This window comes from Falco biarmicus, chromosome 6 (genome assembly GCF_023638135.1).
Source record: "Falco biarmicus isolate bFalBia1 chromosome 6, bFalBia1.pri, whole genome shotgun sequence".
Taxonomy (NCBI): domain Eukaryota; kingdom Metazoa; phylum Chordata; class Aves; order Falconiformes; family Falconidae; genus Falco; species Falco biarmicus.
This window is the reverse complement of record NC_079293.1, coordinates 77,842,282-77,862,330: the sequence shown is the minus strand read 5'-3', so window position 1 is coordinate 77,862,330 and position 20,049 is coordinate 77,842,282. Positions and strand designations below refer to the sequence as shown.

General features: G+C 40.6%; 1 protein-coding gene across 1 annotated transcript in view; it reads right to left on the bottom strand.

Annotated features, from left to right (window-relative positions):
* Positions 1 to 19,186, bottom strand: part of LOC130151948 (opsin-5-like) — a 38,516-nt gene extending 19,330 nt beyond the window's left edge. Inside the window, exons 1-4 of the mRNA XM_056344740.1 lie at positions 18,758 to 19,186; positions 17,026 to 17,134; positions 8,092 to 8,244; positions 1,386 to 1,505 (exon numbers count right to left, since the gene is read on the bottom strand). Of these exons, the coding sequence (XP_056200715.1) occupies positions 1,386 to 1,505; positions 8,092 to 8,244; positions 17,026 to 17,134; positions 18,758 to 18,784 (409 nt within the window). The 5' untranslated portion in view covers positions 18,785 to 19,186. The remainder of the gene's footprint in view (positions 1 to 1,385; positions 1,506 to 8,091; positions 8,245 to 17,025; positions 17,135 to 18,757) is intronic.
* Positions 19,187 to 20,049: the final 863 nt, after the last annotated feature.

The window sequence follows — 20,049 nt, the reverse complement described above, 5'->3', positions numbered from 1 at the left end:
ATTGAAGTGACTCCCATTGGAGTCAGATATGAGCCTTATAAAATAAGACAGACTCAGGAAGTAAAGGAGATGAGAGCATCACTGAAGAGGCAAAACCTGGTCTTTTTTTTGGTGTTTGTTTTTTTTTTTTTAATTCTAAATGCTGCAAGATGGAAATAGTGTTTCCATGGCAGATATGCCAAAGATATTGAGATTTCTTTGTGTGGCAGCAAAGCAGAGATATTTATACTAATGTCTTTCTTCTGCTGAATTTCTAAGTATCTCCTTCAGAAAAGCATGTTTTCTGATCACCAAGAGGCATCAAAAGTACTGGAAGTTGAGGATGTGAGCAGCATCTTGCCTGTGTGCAGTCAGAGCACAATAAGCATCGATTTGGAGGCTGGGAGCCATCATTTTATGTTGTCCAGTGCTATTTTAGGCATTTGGATGAAGGCAAAAGCATTTGGCAGAGACGAGGGCAGGAAAAGGGTGCACTGGAGCTGAGGGCAGGGGCCCCAGAGTATGCAACACATAAGGGACAGATGACTTTGGGAGCATGGGAACATACTATCATTTATATTGCACTGGGGAGATCCCATGGTCAGCTGGGATACATCAGGCCTTTATCCCCATTGGATTGTCTGCCATCCAAAATACCCTTTTCTAAAGGACATCCAGTCCTCCCCATATAGTTGCATGTAGCCATGAGCAGCTGAATGAGACTTGTGTCAAGAGCCAAAAGAATGATCTCCAAAGGCGCTTGACTCTGCAACTCTGTGTAAACCCTTCCAAAACTCCCTCCTCTCACGTCAAGGCATCCAGGCTGTGGGGCTGAAATGAAAATCCCTCTAGTTGGCTGATGTTGCTCTTCCTCTGTAGATTGATACAAATGCTTATTTTCCTGACCCAAAAATAAAAGAGGACAATCACTAGGCAGGAAATTACTAGCTTTGATAGGCTGATGGCCACTGACATGTTCCAATTTTTTCCTCTCATGCCCCTCTCAAGTCATATTTGGCTAAACACGTATTTCTGAGGCACCTGGATCCCTCCTGTTGCACCCTACAGCAAGAAATACAATTTTCTTCAATCTCAATACCGAGCTACTTTGTGGTTATGCACATGGGAGCTGCCTTTGAAGTCCTGCCCAGTGCTGGAGTGAACAGTTTTGCCTGATTGATAAATCCAGCCCTATTTTTTCCTACGTACTTTTCATTTCTTCCCATCAAGTTCTTCAGGCATGTTGTTTTCTATGCTTCTCTATTATTTATATACAAATAATGGAGCAGAAATATCAGTAGTAAAAGTCATTTGGGGGTCTCATGACATCCAGAGGATTGTCTCTTGCTGCTGCCAAAATGAATGGTGGGATAGTAAAAATGAGTGAAAATAAGACATGAAATTACCTGAAATGCCCAGATCACACACTGCTAAATTAACAGTCATTATCTCAGCAGGTCTCAACTTCTTTTTTCGCTTCGAGGACATAAAAATAACATACCCATTTCCCAGAGTTGAAAGAATCCCTATAATAACGAAAAAAAGAAAAACAATCAAATTAGAATTCTCCCCAAAAACAGTAATATCCCATCTTCCTTGTGAAATTCACTGATATTTTCAGCTTGAACGTGTGGTCCCAAGGCTAGACATTTTACTCTGAAACATGATCATCTCATTCTCATTATGCAGCTCGTAGAGACATCTACTGCAGACATCTCCCTCCCACCACAAATGCTGTTTTCCCCTCTGCAGAAGGACATTGCCATCACCACCTGACCCTGCACCACTATCAACTGAATGCACATAATAGAAATCCTATCATTCCTCCCTTCTGATCGGCCCCGTATTTCTCACAAATGTTTATACAGCCACCAGAATGAAAATCATCTGTCTGCAATCACAAGGACCCCAAGCCTCTGACCAACCTTAGTTTTACTAAATATGATAATTAGAGGTTGAGGGATTCATTTTTAATATAAGGTAAATTAAGATGTAAATATCACATCCTAAATTTTATGATAAAAATTATTTTTCTTGTAAGAAGGAAAAATGATAAAATATAGCTAATTTTGACTTCCAGCTGGAATTCAGCATGTGAGACAGGATCCTGTTTTTCTGAGTATTTTTTTGCATTTTTTTAGGCCATATCACCACTCAAGGACACGCAGGGGCTAACACTGCAGGCGGTCAATCAGCCACGGAGCTAATCACACTGGTACCAAAACTGGCAGGGTTTCCAGTTCCCGCAAAGAACACTGTTTCTTCACTAGCTCACGTTTGAAAGAGTCTGAGTGTTTTGCAGTGGAAGCACAGGACAGCACCCAACACCCCTTGCAGGAAGCAAGAGTCACCCACAAGGGTGAACACCCCGAAGGGACTGTGGCCCATGGAGGCCTCACACAGGAGTAGAGGAGACAAGAAGAAAGGAGATGCAGAAGAAAAGAGTGAAAAGCAAAGAGTGGAGTACCCCAACGTCCTGCACCGCCATTGCCTCACCAAAGGGACCTGCAATGGCACTGAGGGAGAAGATGTTGGAGTGAAGTTCAGCATGAGAAAGGGGAAGGAAAGGTGTTTTCCTTACTTATTTTATGTCTGTCATCTTTGATTTTCACTACCCGAATCAGCAATTATATTATTAATTAAATTTATCTCCACCGCTTTTTCTCTTCCTATTTCTTCCCTGCCCCACTGCGGGGGCTGTAAGCAACTGGCTGCCCTGGGTGCTTGGCTACCAGCTGAGGCCAGTCCTCCGTGCTACTAAAAAAAGTTGTAAATAACCCAACTTTCCTTTGTCCATGAGGCAGCAAAGTCACTCTCTGTGATGCCTTCCCTCACGTGGCTTTGGTGGTGCAAACTCAGCCGTATTCCATGCCTTAAAAGGACCCCAGCAGCCACCCAGCAAGGTCACCCTCTCCAAATATTGTACCTTAGAGTCTGACATAATTTTCATCAGTCTTCTGGGAGGCCAGATCTCAGGAATTAAATGGGTCTTTAATTATTTACTATGGCCCATCAATGGAATTATCCCCTTTTAAGGTTGCCATGTCATCACAAAACCAAGAAACCCAACTTGAGAACATCCAGGCAGAGAGAAAAATGGTTCCTATATGCTAAAACCAATACTCAAGAAATATGAATAACTGTGGAACCAAAAGTTTACCATACTGAGGAGAAAAATACTTTGATTTTGAATTTTTCGGTAATAAATGCCACATGTCTAATTGGAAACATTTCTTGTTTTCATACTGACAGTATTGCTTTCTATATTATTTAAAAAAACAAACAGGACAGAAGCTGTCTTATCATCGAATCTTCAGTTTTCTCAGCAAATTTGATTTATCCCTGGTGAATGAAATTTAAAGAACACCCTATTCTTATAGCTCTGAAAATTTAATCTGAGTTATAAGTAGATATAGGTATTCATATTAATTCTTTTCTTCCTTGCAGCTAAATGAATGAATCTATGTAGCTGAGCGTTTTTCATATGTCTTGATCCTTTTCTCTCTTAACACCATTTTTCATCTAGTGATATTTAGGACATCTAGAGTGCCAGCATCCAGTTTGAAATACCTTTTGAAAGTGCCTGACATTTTCCTGAACCTTTTTCAGCTGTCTGGTAGACCAGAGAGATGTCTTCATCAGACAAGGCTCTGAAGCGACTGCTCATTATCAACAGCAACGTTTCACAGAGCCTCAGCCCACTGACCTCCTAATCCTACCGCTGGAAGGGGTCCAGTGGTAATTTAGGTTGCTTTTTATCTATACGTGTATCTGACAATTGCTCATCTGAATTCTTTTTTAACTCCTTGCTGATAGGAACTTTATAATCTCCTTAGATAAGCCATCTAATGCCTCATTTTTCTCACTATTAAAAAGATTTCCCTAACAGCTATCTGAAGTCCTCACTGGTGCAGGCTCCCAGTTGTGGTAGGTGCTGGCAGGCGGTGTCTCTGGGCAGAGCCTTCTGTTGGAAATGGGGAAAAAAGACTCTTCAGATATAAAATAAAGGCTCTTTTCCAGGAGCAAACAGTTTAGGGCACAACTTTCCATGGCACCGTAACATTATTACATACATACAAAGGATGTGATAACTCAAAAAGTGATACCCACAGAGAAAGAGCCAGGCTCAGGTACACAACCTGCAGCGAAAGTTGAAAGTACATAGAAGAAGCAATCTGAACAAATAAGGTTCCTTTTCTCCAATCTGACAGCAGCGTTAAACCATCAGATAAAAAAAGAAAAAAAAATAGTTCAGGATTTTGTTTTCAATTAAGCTGTTTCATAACATGCTGAGGAAGTGTGCAGCAACAGTTTGCAAATCAATAGTTACTTGCCACAGGCTTTCAAAGGAGCTGCCAGCCAGCGGGTCTCCGCTCAGTAGTTCATCACCCTATCTGGCCATATAGTAAATCAATCAAGTCAATGATGAAAAAGCTAGCAGGGGAAGTGGCAAAGTAAAAAGAATTGGATTCTTATAATCGTGTGTACTGTTTGATTTTTTTTTCCAGACAATTAAAAAAATACACATGGAAATTAATTACTTAGAACAAAAGATCGCACAATCGCAGGGAATTTATCACAGATTGGTCAAGATCCCTGCTTTTTTCTAAGACAAAAATATGTATTTTTATATTTTCAAACTGCAATACTTAGTTGCACAGCCAGCCTGACCCTAAATGCTCTGCCAAGTTTCCTAGTAGGATCCCAGCCGCTTGCTAACTGGGCAACTTCTTCCCCTTTTTGAAATAAATTTTAAATTCACTTGCACCTTACATGCCTCAAGCACAAAAGGATGCCTGACAGCAGTCCTGCCTTCCCAGCTTTCTGCAGCCAGTCCCTCCCTCTGCTATCAGGATGTCCACACAGGGCATCCTCAAGAGCGGCCACCACCTCTTGGAAGGGATCTGCAAAGGAATAAGGGATACAGTTGAGTGGCAGAAGGTGACAATGCACAGATTCGGTCTGAACTACAGGTTATAATAAAAAAACCAAAGACATACCCTCACTGGGTATGGAGGCTGAATGCTCCAGCTTGGTTTTCCATCTTCTGCAGATTACTTGGTGTACAAAGCAAATCTGCAATACCGCAGAGTTACCCTAAGACACAAGTATGCCCAAGAGCTATTTGAGCACGTAGGTTTTGCTTACTGTTTTGGATACCTGGGAGCTGTGATTAATTATGAAGCTGCCAATTAAAGCAAATTTTTAGCCTTAGCAAATCTGTTGTGTGAAATTTGATGTCAGTGAATAGTTTCAGAGAGCTAGGTTTCCTTCTCCACCACCTTAAAATTCACTATTTACCACCAAAAAGCTCTGCATGGCAGTGCTTTGTGTCCCAACAGAAATGTAGATGATTTGAACTGTCAGCAATCAGCTTAGTGGAAAAGGATATTTAGGATAATTATTGTTTGCAGAAAGTAAAAATAAGTCTGTCAGAATTTCCCTGGGAACAAAGATGAATTTCTTTCTAAGTTCTCATGTTTTTGCAAGCCCAAAGTATTATTCAAGTGTTGCTATCCACCTATACATGAATGGGTAACAAAGTACAGATCTGCACATCAACAGGAGCTAACGGTGGCATCCCCAAGGTGCTAAGCTAAACTGGTCTTGAAAGGTACAACTCAAATGAGAAGCATTAACCCAAGCAAAGCCCTTTTTCTCTTTTTTTTTTTTTTTTTTTTTTTGGTAAGAAAAATGTGTTTAAAGACTACTTTACCCCATCTGTTCACAAGCACAGAAGAAGACTTTACATTCTTCCTTCCACCAGTTTTGTTCAATTCCCTCTCTCAGTGGCTGAGCTCTAAGCTGTAATTCTGCTTTGCTGGTAAAAGCACAATACTCTCCTTCTTCACACAAACTCCTATAAAAGTTGGGGGTTCTTTACTTCTCTTGGCCACTGGCAAATTAATATCCCTTACTGTATTACACAGAGTATCTAAAACACTGCTGGGCTGGGCTAGAAAATACAAAACCAGTTCCCCTTGCTGAAATGGCTGAGGGCACAAGTGACCAGCAGATAAGCAAAGGCTGCTTCAAATCATTGCAACGATTGCAATTAAGAATACCCATGCAGGTTGCCAGCAAGTCCAAGGAAGAGACAAAAACAGCATTTACACTTTTTTGTAAATGTATGAAAATGTATTAAATGTATATATGTATGAAAAGCATACTTGGAAATACTAATGAAAGCTGCTACTGGAGCATGTCATGACTATAAGGGTAAAGTAACTCAAGTAAAATGCAATGCAAAACACATGAAAAAAGTAACGTAAACCCAGAACAAAATGCAAAATGTAGCATATGATGTCTGGAGCTACACAGGTATGCAGCAGAGCTATGGCTTGAACTTCCCTGGGTTGGGTCACTGGGTGCCGTGAGTCCAGCACAGGCAGTTTGATGTCCAGGCCAAAACACTGAGAAGGTGGGAATCTTGCTGGTAAGTCCAATATCAAAATTATTATCAGCCCTTTTTAAACTATAATTTCAGTCTCCTCAGACTGCTAATGTAAATCTGTGCCTTCATTGTTATCTTTTGGATTTTCACTGGAAATTTATGATTTCTGTTCCTTGCCTTTATTTTATATCTTTGTTTTTCAAGGTATTTCACGCCTGGCAGGGTGTGGATAAATGTACACTAAATGCAGCCGATATAACAAGGCAATACAGTGTACATGGGAAGGATTTGTTTCAGCTACTCAGACATATTTCCTTGGATTAAAGCTAAATTTGCTTAACCAAGTGAAAAAAGACTCGAAGGGGGGTTGTTTTGGACAGCTCAGTGAAGACATCTGTCTGCATAGCAGCAGAAAAAATGCATATATGTGAAAAGCCAGGATACATACAAACCAGTGGGTGAATACCAAGAACACTGCAGAGATACCACTCCACCTGCTGACTCGGCTGCTCTGAACTCCTTTTTCAATAAAGACATAAGCAGAAGAATGAGGAATGTGTTATTCAAGCTTCAAGTGAGACCTCCATTATAGAAAACATTACTTAGATCCATTGGAAAGGTAGTAAAGAGGGAGTGGGAAGGAGTGATGTAAAACAGTGAATGAGAAACATGAAGGTAGGACTGAAAGAGCTTTGTATTTTGCACAGAACAGATAAAACAAGAGAATGATTCAAAACCAAAATAAATGTCAAGGAATACACTGTACACCTTGTATTCAGCTTGGTGGTCAGCCGCCTGGAGCCCAGTTTGGTGTAACACACTTACTAAGAAAACTGTCTAGCTGTGAGAAACTTTATGAACTAAAGCTGTAAGATATAAGGAAACCTAAACCCTCGAAAGAAGTGGAAGTGTTGAGGCAAGTATTGACATAAAAAGATATAAACCTGCCCACCTCCATAAAGAAGAAAAGGTAAATCATCAAGAAGGACCAGTTTATCCCTAGAAGCAATGGAGAACAGTATTTCCCAGCTGAATGACAACTCCTTGGCATATGAGTACTTAAAGCAGAAGTTGGTCCCAGTTATCATCCATGTGCACTAACCAATAAATAACTGCATTGGTTCTGCTTGCAAAGTCACTTTGCACATGGTAAAAAGACTCCAAAACAAAAAGGAGGGAAGTGTGTTAGGAAGAAAATATAGTTCCGTATCATATGTGATAGAGGACAGCTGATGCCAGGAGCTGAGCAAGATTCAAATGAACGTGTCTGAGGGTGTCCTCTTTGCTGCGTAGGCACATGAGAGAGGCTTTGAAAACAGGCCATAAACACCACATAGCATAAGGGCAAAAGCCAGTTCTGGTCAAGAATAATTAAAATGCAGTCTAGTAACCTATCTGGTCAAGAATAATTAAAATGCAGTCTACTAACCCATCTGTAGAAAAAAAAAAAAAGAGTATTTCTACACTTTTTGCTGGAAGGTCTACTGCTAGTCACTTTAGGCAACCTGGAGCAGCATCGTCTCTTGACATCAACTGCTGACAATGTTGACACCGCATTTCTAACACATTCTCTCCTCTCCCTCCTAGATTTTTATTTCTACTGTGAAGAGATATGTAATTACACATCTAACACCCAGCAGCTTCTGCCTTGTTTGTGAGTGCCTGCAAGGCTGCAGTGACACACTCACATTTCAAAGGACAAATTACAGAATCATTACCAATTACTGTCAAATAAAACCCAGCCACGATATCAGCTTCTCTAGAAAGCTTTGATGCAAACGGGTCTTCCTTCTGGAGATAGTGTGGGAGGTATTCTTCCTGGGAGGAAGTGTTGTGATCTGATGCCATCCCATTCATGTCCAGTTTTGCGTCTGGAAAACAAAAGAACAAAGTTTGCAACAGATCACATCTGCCACCAGCAAACGGAAAGATATTTTTGTTCATACGCAAGGTACACCTTCCTTTCTTCATTTCTGCTCTGCTACCTCCCAGGGCATTTCAGGATCCAATTCAAAATTGCATAAAGCATCCTGCCATGATTTATTTCATTACTTGGTTTATCCAAAAATGTCATTATTCATATGGCACTCATCACAGTAATCCATCTGAGCAGTGTCTAGGTACCAGTGTGTTGTGGCGTTCAGCCAGGGTTTCTGAAGTTTCTTCCCTGAATAGGAGCTTCATATTTCCAGCTGGGTGTAAGAATGATCCAAAACTGAGAATACAGAAAAACCAAGCAGGGTAATTCTTTGTGTCTGAATAGCTTCATTGCTCAATGTGTTTAATGCATACTGAACTTGGTGTCTTTATCTGTGTGCACTCTTCTTGTAATCCCAAGAAACTGAGAATTATCAGTAAGACAGTCTCAGCAATTTCTTCATATCCTGAGGGGCAGTACGCCTACAGAGGGTAGCTCTGCAAATTTTACAGTTAAGTGAAAACTTACATCCATAAATTCTCCTTATTTAGGTAGTGGGTTCTAATGTAAATAACCTTACATGGCTATGCTAATAAACAGTAATTGGTTATTACAGTTACGAAGAAGCAACAGGAGTATTAAATAATAGATTCATCCAGGCAAGGTTCTTGAGCTTTCTCTCCATTTCCTTTTCTGTGGGAATGGGCTATTGAGGTCAAGAGTGCTAAGATCAATAAAGTGAACCCTGATATGGCAAAACTAGAATCTTACAGACATCCATGAAGGTTATCCCTCCAGGATAACTGAAGAAATAAAATGAGAAAATCTTATCCCTCCAGGATAACTGAAGAAATAAAATGAGAAAATCTAGCATAAGACAAAAACATTTCTGCAATGTTTGAAACCACCCAGCCAAGAGCTGTTTAGGACATTCAGTCTTCCCAGTTCTTCTTGCCAGTGCTTGGTGGGGCAGAAGTGGCATGCAAGAACTTGGCATTTAACTCCCAGGCTTCCATACTTTTTGCTGTGGGACCTGGAACAACTTGTGACGCTCTAAATTTTGCCCCTCAAAAGTCCAAACTTGCATGGAGACTAAGTGAGGAGGAGCAAATTTCATTATTTTACCCATTTGCTCTCTCTTCTCCATCTTGAAGGCAGACAGCCTTCTCAATAATAGCCCTGTATGTCCAAAAATGTGGCAGGTGACATCTACCTATACCTAAAGCACCCACAAACCTCTCCCTGCTGTCCCTCTAGCTCTGAAAAAAATGACCTTATTTAAGGGAGTCAGATCATAAAGGCACACTGCCACTCTCGACATCGGACCCTCCAAAAAGTGTCCTAGGCACATGGCTCTAAGTAGCACTGTATCTTTGAAGTTCAACAGCTTCATTGCTTTTCTTTTTTTCCGTGATAAAGGGAAAAATAAGCAAAGACTGATTAATTAAAAAAAAAACACAAAAAAACCCCAAAAACTACCCCACCCCCCCACCCCCAAACCTTAGGTGACTTCATGAGCACTTTTCTTCTTCCACAGCCATGGAGAGTAAGCACTCCAAATTGTTCACTGCTCCAGACATCAAAGCAGCCATTTAGGTTTGGGTTAGGTACCATGGTATGGCAGCCTAGACACAGTCTAAAGAGACCATCCTGTACAGGAGGGTGGACTAAGACATGAGTCTGTGAAACAAAATCATCAAGACTGGTTATCCTCTCCATCCAACCATAGCCACAAGTCTTGATCCAAACTCCACCTGGCCTTTAAGAGGATCCTGATGCTTCTCTGTTACCCAGCTTGCATGGTCCCACAACCCTTGTATTGCTGCAGTGTTTGAACTTTGTGGGTGGTTGAAGTGATGCAAATGGAAAAGCACATCTGGGAACTGTCAGCACAGTTTGGATTTGATGTGGCTATCAAAATATTTAAGGGCATGTTCTTTTCCTGAGCCACACAAAAGTCTCCCACTCAGGTCAGTATTAAGTGGCTCACCAGGACAATATTGTCCAACTTACAAGCATGCAAACAAAAAAGTAGCTTTAAAGAGGAAATTTCAACTTCTGTATAGGTTAAGCCCAGCCAGAAGCCCAGTCATTGAAATTTTTAATCTGCCTTGGAAGCAAAGGTGCAAGTTTTCCAAGGAAATGACAGCCATGAGGCAGGAAGAAGCCCTCTCTGATCAAACTGGACTGCTACAATATGGAAGATTTTGCTGTTCTGCTCAATTACCTGATTGCAAATGTTAGTTTTATGACAGACTAGTCCTACCTGCTGAAAAAGAAGCACCTTACTTTAGCTTCAAGCAGAAAGAGCACATTATTTCCTGAAAATTTTCAGAAAAAAAAAAAAAAAGGAGATTAATGTCTAACTTCCAAAAAGGCACACAAACTTTCCTTATAATTTTCCATCATGTCTGGCAAATTAAGAATAAGTTTCAGATATAAAAACATAAAAAATAGCTTTGCTTGATTTAAAACAAAATGTAACAGCGACATATAATACAGGATTTCAATACTATATTGTGGCTTTAAAAGACGTTCATCATCCTGATTTGGCAGGAATTAATTGTGCCCCCCAAACGAATCTCACTCTTGAAGTGTAAAAACCAAAAATGAATGTAATTAATAAGACAGAATAATTATTTGTCTCACAATTCCAATTCAAGAAAAGCCACAATCCTGATGAGCATCTAGTGCCTAAATGTTGGATAAAAAAATAGAGAGAGGGATAACTTTCAAACTATTAGGCAAAGCCTAGCAAATGTAGGGAATGTGCATTTTCCCAGGTGAATTATTTCAGGAACCAAGATTTGAACTAACTGTTGGTTTCGTTTATATATGTGCTTTTTAAGATACCACAGCATTACATGCCTGATAAAAGCCATAAAGGTTCTGATCCACAGCCCCTAAAAAAACTGAGTCAGGGGCAGGAACTCTGAAATGTTATTTTAATATAAACTTCAGTGATTCATATTTGTACCAGGCTTCATTGCTTGCAAGTTCCTGTGACCTCTTAAAACATATTGGGAAGCTACAAACAGGGTATACTTGAACCCAGATTCAGATTAAGCCTTCTTCCATGTGGCTCGGTTAAATATTGGCAGATACTGGCAAAAACTGAAGTCTTTAATCTAAATTAGTAAGAAAACAATCATTATTATTCTGTTAGCCTGCCAAAAATGAATGCGTTCAGTTTATGTAGAACAGCCAAACTGGTATGAAGTGGGGAAAGTATTTTTGTAACTTTGCAGACAAATGAAGGAAATATTAATACCAACTATTTTCAAAGAAAAAAAAATCTGAAAAAAACTAAAAGCATGTTGTAGCTCACAGGCAAAATTTACTTTTGAATTTACTAAGGGCTAAATGGTAGAGTGAACCAGAAGATGTCCGTGCACCCAGCACCCCCTCAGAAGGAATTAGTGGAGCTCATTTTAAAAGAATTAACACAGCTAAAGTGATGATATTATCAATTGTGTTAATTAAGAAAACAACTTTCTGCCCTTTCATGATATGTAAAAAACAATAAAACTATAAATAGTTTTATCTGAGTCAGTAAAAGACAAAAGCTTAATGGATACATTAGTGCCTTTCTTTTAAAAGAAAAAAAAGGGGCAAGATCTTTTTTTGTTAATTTGTCCAATGTCATCTATTTCTTAGAGTCTTCAGAACAAAGTTAGTCAGTTCTCAGTGTCTGCTGGATCTCAATTCATAGTGTAGTTTTTACTCTAAACTTCTCCTGTGTATTTCGTGGACCCCATCTCACAAGCATGGGCTGTGGAGGCACAGGTAAAGGCCCCCAGTGGGCTTTGCCTTGCGCTCCTACACCCATTCTGGCTGCTACGCTGATAACACAGACCACGAGTCCAGCACACCTGGGGACAAACACTGCTTCACCCTTTACATCGCTGCTTCTCAGTACTCATTTTCCTCAGTACTCAGTTTGATGATGAATGCCAAAACTTATTTGTATGACATACATCCCTAGCCAAGTATTTCCCAGGAGTCCAGCTAGCTGTTGTATTTAGGAATGTAATTAACAGTGACCAGAAAACTTATTTCAAAACAACCACAGAGCACTATTCTTTTCTTTCTTTCTTTTTTTTTTCTTTTTTCTTTTTTTGTTTAACCTCCTAACGTTGTAGAAGAGATTTCCTTAAGAAAGAAGGTCTTGATTTAGTCTTAGTTTAGGGCTAAAGTCTGAAGACTATGGACTAGGAGTCTGTCTTTTATCCTTGGCAGACTTGTTTAATCACCAGGCTGCTTGTTATTCTCGGGTAGATTCTCACACCTGTTGAAGGGGAACCATCCCTTTGAAGTCACTAAGATTAAAGTTTAAACTAACATTTCCTACATTTCAGCTGGGTACTGTGCCTCTTCATCAGACTGCTGCTTTTGTGCTAATAACGACAGAAATCAGTAAAATTGCAATGTCTCGTACTTCTCCTATGACAGAGAATCAGAGAGCTTTTGGAACATCAGCTTTCTGTATGTTGATGCTAAGAAAATATTTTATGCCTGCCTATCACAAAAGATCTGTCCAAGCAACATAACGTAACATCACATAGCAACACTGGAAAGGCATGGGCAAGAGAAAAGCTGCACTCAGATGTACGTGGCCCTGATCTCAGGCTAAACACCCTGCTGAGAGGTGAAACCCAAATTTTCAGGTAAAGCCCTGATTAGGTGCTTCTATTTCCTTTCAGCTTTAAAAGTATGCAGTAAGACTTATTACTGAGTTTTGAAACAATGTAATAATTACCAAAAAAAATGAGACAAAAGTAAAGTTAGAAGTAGTTATGTGAGTGTCTACAGCGACTTTTACATTAGTAAGCAGCACAGGCCTACAGCAGTGGATCTGTAGAGCAAAACAGTTGCTGCTGAGGACCTTCGCTTTCCCAAGGCTGCACATTTTTCAGTGCTAGCACTCAAGAAAAAAAGAAAAAGAAGAAAAAGGCAAATATGTGAAAATAACCACAAAGTGAATGATAAGACAAGCCATTTTTTAATTGAGTCCTTGATTCTGATTAATAAGCATAGATTCAAACCCAAGCTCTCAAAAAGTGTTTTGCAACATGAGTGCTTTATCTAGTGTGATAGGCACACTTGGACAAGCACTGGGAAATAAACCAGTTATCAAGGACTGGTTTTGTCTTACTCTCTCGCAACACAAAAGGATTCCACTCTGCAGTAGGTCTCCAATGACCAAAGTGTGGGAACAGAGCGCGCTACACCACTGCCCACCATTTAGCTCATCTACAGACCGTCTTTCCAGCACATCCCATGCTGAAAGGCCCCCAGTGCCTGCGAAAACAGATTTAAAACCATAACAAAAGACACAAATCTACTGCTTCCTATTAGAAATGGACTTGTGCTTATTCCTGTGCTGCAGACATTCATATTTAATTAATACAAACAATTCTGCTTTTAAATAATATATTCTTTAAAATGCTCCTATTCCACTATAACCAACCTCAGGAGATCCAAATCCTGACTCAGACACTACAAAACGGCAATATCAAGCCTCAAAACTTCTGAGCCTAAAAACAAAAGCAATTTGAGGATTTTTGCCTTGGCTTAACCCGTGCAGTTTTGCCAGCCCTACATCAGTTTTGCTCCCCACTATCTCCTCGTCTCCCAGTAGGGTGTTTCACCATGTCCTTTGTGGCTTGGACAGGCTTTTCTCACCCTGAGGAAGGCAAGGACATGCCATCCCCACTTCTTTCAAGAAAGAAGCAGACTGCAGAATAGCAGCAACCTTCCTGATCTTTTCCTCCTATAGGGAGGCACTGAAGGAGTGGGGAGAAAAAAACTTGGTTGCTCCTGCAAGGCACTGACCACCTGATGTTTTTTCTAAGGCTTGGACAAATATAGGGAATTTTCACCTGGGGCTGCCAAAAGGAGGACATTTTGCAGGAGGTGAGTGACAGCAACCAGAACAGACCTGACCATTACCTGTCATTTATTGGGCACTGACTTTTGGTTTCAGGGTTTTGTAGACCTCTCAGTGGCTGGCACGCTGCAGGCACAGCACGAGACTTTCCATGCCCCCAGCAAACTCTAGCCTGTGAGCTTAAGGTCACATCTGCCTCTAGAACATCATCTGGAGAAGACAGGAGCTTCACAGTAATTGCTGTCTCAGCAGCTGCAAAATGCTGGCACAATCTGTCCCAGCTGTGGTTTTGTCCATTTATATTTTATCAAACACCATGGCTTTGCCACTGTCCATCTTTTCCATCCTAGTCCAGCTGTTTTCCCATCTTCAGAAGGAGATTCTTACAGTCCCCTACTCTTCTCCAGGAAGGTCTGGAGGACCAGGCACAGAGCAACCTTCCGGGTCCTGCAGAGGCTTATGCTTCTTCTACTTGATGGGCAATTTTCAGCAAATTGTTAAACCTCTTCCCCCAGAAGGAAAACAGAGTGAATTTGTATCTACAGCAGAGGTGGGCCAATGGACTAATGTGTGGTGGTGTAATGGCTCTCAAGTCTGTGATATGAGAAAGAATAATGTGTTCTGCTGTTTTGGAAAATTATTATAAACCACAGGCTGTCCTAAGAGATGTGAAGGCATGCAATGCTTTTATGAAGTAAGAATGAAATTATCAGCTCCAGTCACAACAGACTTTGATTTTGCAGGTGATCTCATACTCGGAGACCTGCCTGAAGCTGTTTTTTTCCCCAGGATAGCATCTTTGGAAGACAAGTGATTTATTTACAATAAGGAGATCAAAACTGAAATTTCAGATTCATCTCAGCAGCCTGTTATGTTTTCAATTTTTGATGTGAAAAATCACAATCATTATGTTGTCAAATTGCTGTATTTATGCAGTTAGCCCTCAGTATCCAAAGGGCATGTAACAACCTCCACAAGCCTGAAGTCATCTGAATTTTACAATTTATTTGTGGGTTTGTTTTCCTATAGCTCAACAAAACAACAAATAATTCTCTCTGTGGTGTAATGCCTGCTAATATCCCTGACAGAAGCCAGATAAATGTGTGTGTCCAGGAGCAGAATCTGAAGGTGCTGGCGCATGCAAATCATGGAAAATTTCCTTCTTCTGAAAATAGCAGTATATTTGAGCAAGATGGGGAGAGAAGCAGCCTTTACAACAGTCACCTGTGATTAGGAAGATAAATCTTTTAACTGTTCACTCTGGCTGCTAATAAACCCCCCTGCACGTGGTTTCCAAGAAGGCAGAACCACGATGTTCAGTGATGATTTTGGAAGATTGGGTGGTATTTTGAGGAGAACCAGCTGAGTGGTGACTGGGGCTTTGCACCCTGCAGAAGGCAGGCGCTGAGAAAAGAAATCGTGGCATACAATTGTTACAACCCTTATGACTGAAAAACAGGCTGGTGAGGACATGAAGCAAACACCTATTTTATTTCATAGCAGGATAAATGCTAATTATGTTGGTACAGATGACTGTCCAGTCTATCCTTAACAATCGCCTCCCTAGGCAATTTTTTCCTGAGGTTAATTAAAATTCTGAAGGAAAGAAACTTGAGACCACTCACTTCTTAAACAACTCACATTGTTAGATCAGAGACTCATTTCCCCCAAAATCCTTAATATCTGATATAGGTAGATCCTTTTGAAGAGGAATAATATTAGGGATTAATTTCAGTATTTTAGGAGTGTAATTAGTGTAGATTCGATAATCTGTTGAATTCAGCCTTTATAAAAGACTTGTTAATGCAAAATGGATTATGAGCAGGATTGTGCACAGGGAAGACAATTCAAATGCCTTGAACAGGTAACACACATATGGAGAAGTCCACTTACATGTCAACTAGTGTCATTGCTTTGGCAAGAATTGGGCATCAGCAGTGCTTTTTAGGGTCTCAAAAAAACTTGAAAGTCACCATGGTATTATAGCACAAAATATAAATGAATTTCAAGAGATGTAGGAGAAGAAAGGCAAGAGGAAAACAGTAAGTGAAATTCAGAAGAACTTGAATTCAAACTCAAGCATTATTTATGGACAGAAGCACTGAGAGAAACTCCATTTGGGAACAAAAATTAAAATGAAGAGCCATGTATGTATTTGATAGACAATAATACAGATTTCCTTCTGTTTGGGTTTTCGTTCATAAAATCAACCTAACTGCAAAGCATCATACACAGCAACATCACAACAACACACCGTGCAGCACCTTGCACCTGAGCCAGTTCCCACAGCAGAGGGCATTTCCAGCACCCTCACCAAGGGGCATGGGAAGGCAGCACCCAAAATGCATTCACAGCTTGCCCAAGACAAACACATTGTACCAGGGACCTTGTTTAGATTAAAAAAATTCGTCTGCAGATTCAAGCCCTCATGGAATAGTTCCTCAACTTCAAGAGCCAAAAAGATCTGTGTTCCCTTCGTATCCCCAGGGAGCCCTCCGGCACATCAGCATTTCCTTGCATCCATGTCTGAGTTCCCCCTGCTTATGAATTTCAGGGCACACACCACTGCTCTTGGCTGGGGCAGACAGGACGATGTTTTCTTGCACTGGTTTTAATGGGGGTCCTGGTGGCGAACATACCTTCAGCTGTGTGAACCTGCTACAGTGGAGTAACGCTGACTTAAACATGCTGGGTATCTGGCTCTGCCCTTCTCCTAATCTTGCAGAGGGAATTTGGGTGTCTCTATAAACCTGAGCCAAAACCAACCAAAAGAAAATAAAGCAAACATTTCACAGGGTCTGAAGAGGCCGCAAAGGTTTTATTGACTACTTCTGTGGTACCTACAGTGCACCAGCAGCAAACCAGGTTTCACACTCCTGCTTTCCTGAGGTTGACTTGTCAAAAAAAGCATGTGCCGCTCAAACACGGGAGCTACACAATCAGCAGAGACTGCCTAGAAGAAAAGGAAAAGTGGACACAGTCAAGGCATGGTTTAGAGAGGACAAAAATGGGGCTAAGTTACCTAGCAAGTACAATTTTAACCAAGAAAACGGTACCCCGACAGTAGCACCGCAGGAGAGCAATCATCAAGAAAAAGCTATACAGACAAGATCAGCTAAAGAAGAACAGAAAGGCAATGCCACCTCACGAGATACAGGACCTGCAATATTGGTTTAGGCTCCTGGAAGACTTTTAGGTGGAGGTTTCCTATTGCAGAGAAATTCTATTCCTCCGCTTTGACATCACTAGCTGCTTGTCCATTAAACAAGCATCCTGGAGACACACAAAAAGCCTGATCCTGTCCCAAGGAGAAACAAGTGGCTTCCTGGCAGACCAGCATAGAAAATCTCATCTGATCCTTTCTCATGTAAAACAATAAGGCCTGAGAAAATACGTGCATAACTATTTTCTAGCTCATAAACTTAATTAGAGCGGTTTAGTGATTTAGCGAGTCATAGGCTGGGAATGTAACTTGGAAATGCTGACTCCCTTTCCCTCCCTCTCTCTGCTGGATCTCTCTTCTCCTATTACAGGCTGAGTCCGATATTAAAATTGTCCTTTTTGTTGCCTGTTTACTACTGAAGCAGTAGTTCCTCACTGCAAACTTCGGTGCAGCCGGGCACAAGGTGCCTGCATCCAGCTCAGCAGCTCAACACCCTCCGGCTGCATGCAAACACTAGGATTTGCCGATGCCCGACTCTCAGACGAGTACTTCAGTGCTAATTTGCAATTAAATGCAGTTTAGAGTTCTGCTAAATACAAAGAGCTGGTTTTTCTTTGGTGTACAGTGCTGTCACAACACTGTGCTGACTTACAACTCCAGGCAATTGCCTTCTCTCTACGAACAAGCAAAGCTGTGAGGAAGGGACATGGACACAGTTTCTGCAAATACTTTCTCTCTTGTTTTAAGGGAGTGTTTAGGGACACTGGTTTAAATATCATACTTTGCAATTAACCAAGAATCAGTATCAAATCAGTATTAATCAGATAGTATCAAATCAAATCAATATTTGCAGCTCCTTATATTGCCTGAAGACAAAATTATTCTTTTTTCCAAATTCATTCTGTAATAAAGGTAATGCCAGATTTGTACAGACCTCCAAAAAGACTAAAGGAAACACCAGTCCAAAACCCACAAGATTTATCAAAATCCTATTACAGTGCTCAGGCACGTTACATCATTAAATTATCTCTGGTTATATCACACATGCCTAGAGACTCTAATGCCATCAAGTGGGGTGGAGGAGAGAAAGAAATAAAGGACACTGTGCAAACACTAAATACCAAAACTTTCAGAATATTTTCCTGACTTTCTCAGATACATTTCAGAAGGCTACACCCTAAAATCTTTATTCCTATGATGAAACAATTTATTCCACAGGAAGGAGAATTCTATGTGAAACTAAGTATTAATGAAGCTGCTATGAAGACGGACCTAAATTAAGAATACAGTGAAAATACATAGTGTAAGCACCCAGATGTGCATATATGCATGCAATTTTGCACCTGCATATTTAGCATGTACACACCTATACATGCAGCATCTTATAAGAACAGAAGGAGAAACAGGACGTACCTTATTCACAAACTCCGTATAAAGCATCCCCCTTAGAGCTCCACAGCTGCTTTTATTTCAGTGTCCAGACTGGACTGATCTATAAAAGCGTAAATCCATAGTGTTCTTGGTGTTTCAAGTTTTAGAATTCAAGAGGGAGAGGGGAAAATCATGCTGTTCCTCAGTAAAAGGCGATCTTTCTCCTTCCCCCCCTTCCTGACTTAGGCTCCCAGCCCCTGGATGCCGTGATGTTCCTCCCTCTCTCACTCTTCCCAGTGGTGCTGCTGTTGATCATCCACTTTACTCCACGAAAATCACTCTCTGGAGCATCCTGCCTTTACCTCCGTGCTGATCAGCTTTCCAAAGGACCAGTGCCACCTCGGAGAGAGACCCCGGGAGCGTACCACTGGCAGAGGAAGGGGCATAAGCCAGACCCATCCATATTCTGTCAAACCACATGTCACATGCTGCTGGATCCCTCCTGCCAGCACAGCTGTAATCCTGTTTATCGCCCGCACCACAAAACGGAGAATGCTTTTAAACTTGAAGGCTTACGTGTTTGTTTTCATTAAGTGATTCTTACTTTCTGGTAAGAGAGGAAAAATATCTACAGTCCTAAAAGGTGCTTTCACAGAGTTAACAGAAGTATTTTTGTTATTGTATATTAGTATTGTATGTCATTCATCTTCACCAGCACCCTCAGTCACTTATAAAACTGGGCTGGTTAGTAAGAAGACACGTGCATAAATCATCATCACTACCTTGAACTCAGTAAATTTTTACATTAACTGAAGACCTGATTTTCAATCCTCATTGCAACGGCATAAAGTCTAAAGCCTGGGGGAAAAAAAAAAAAAAAAGAAAAAAAAAAGTAAGTTACAGAGATGAAGTACAGGAATCTATCCCTGTTTTTTTCTCACTAAGGCAGACTTCTGAGTCTGTAAGCTCTGCCTCATGGAATCAGTTTGTTTTCATCAGCTGCCTGGTCAAGAAGCACTTTCCTGGGTAACACAGCAAAATGAATCCAATCCTAGATATGGGAAGGATATTCCAGGGAATATTTTTAGTTGCTTTGTAACCAGAGACTAACCCTGTCACATTTCTGCCAGGGGCTAGGAATTAAGAGGCTGCAGAAGTCACTGAAAAATTTTAATAACAACTTCACACATTTTAATACCAAAGATCAATACAGACCATGGTAGTTGTTTTGCTTCATTTAAAATAAGGTCATCATGAATTTCATCGGTGTCTTTCTGTGCTTGCCAAGAGGTGAAAGGATTGTATTCTACAAGTAAAAGAGAAAGGATTCTATC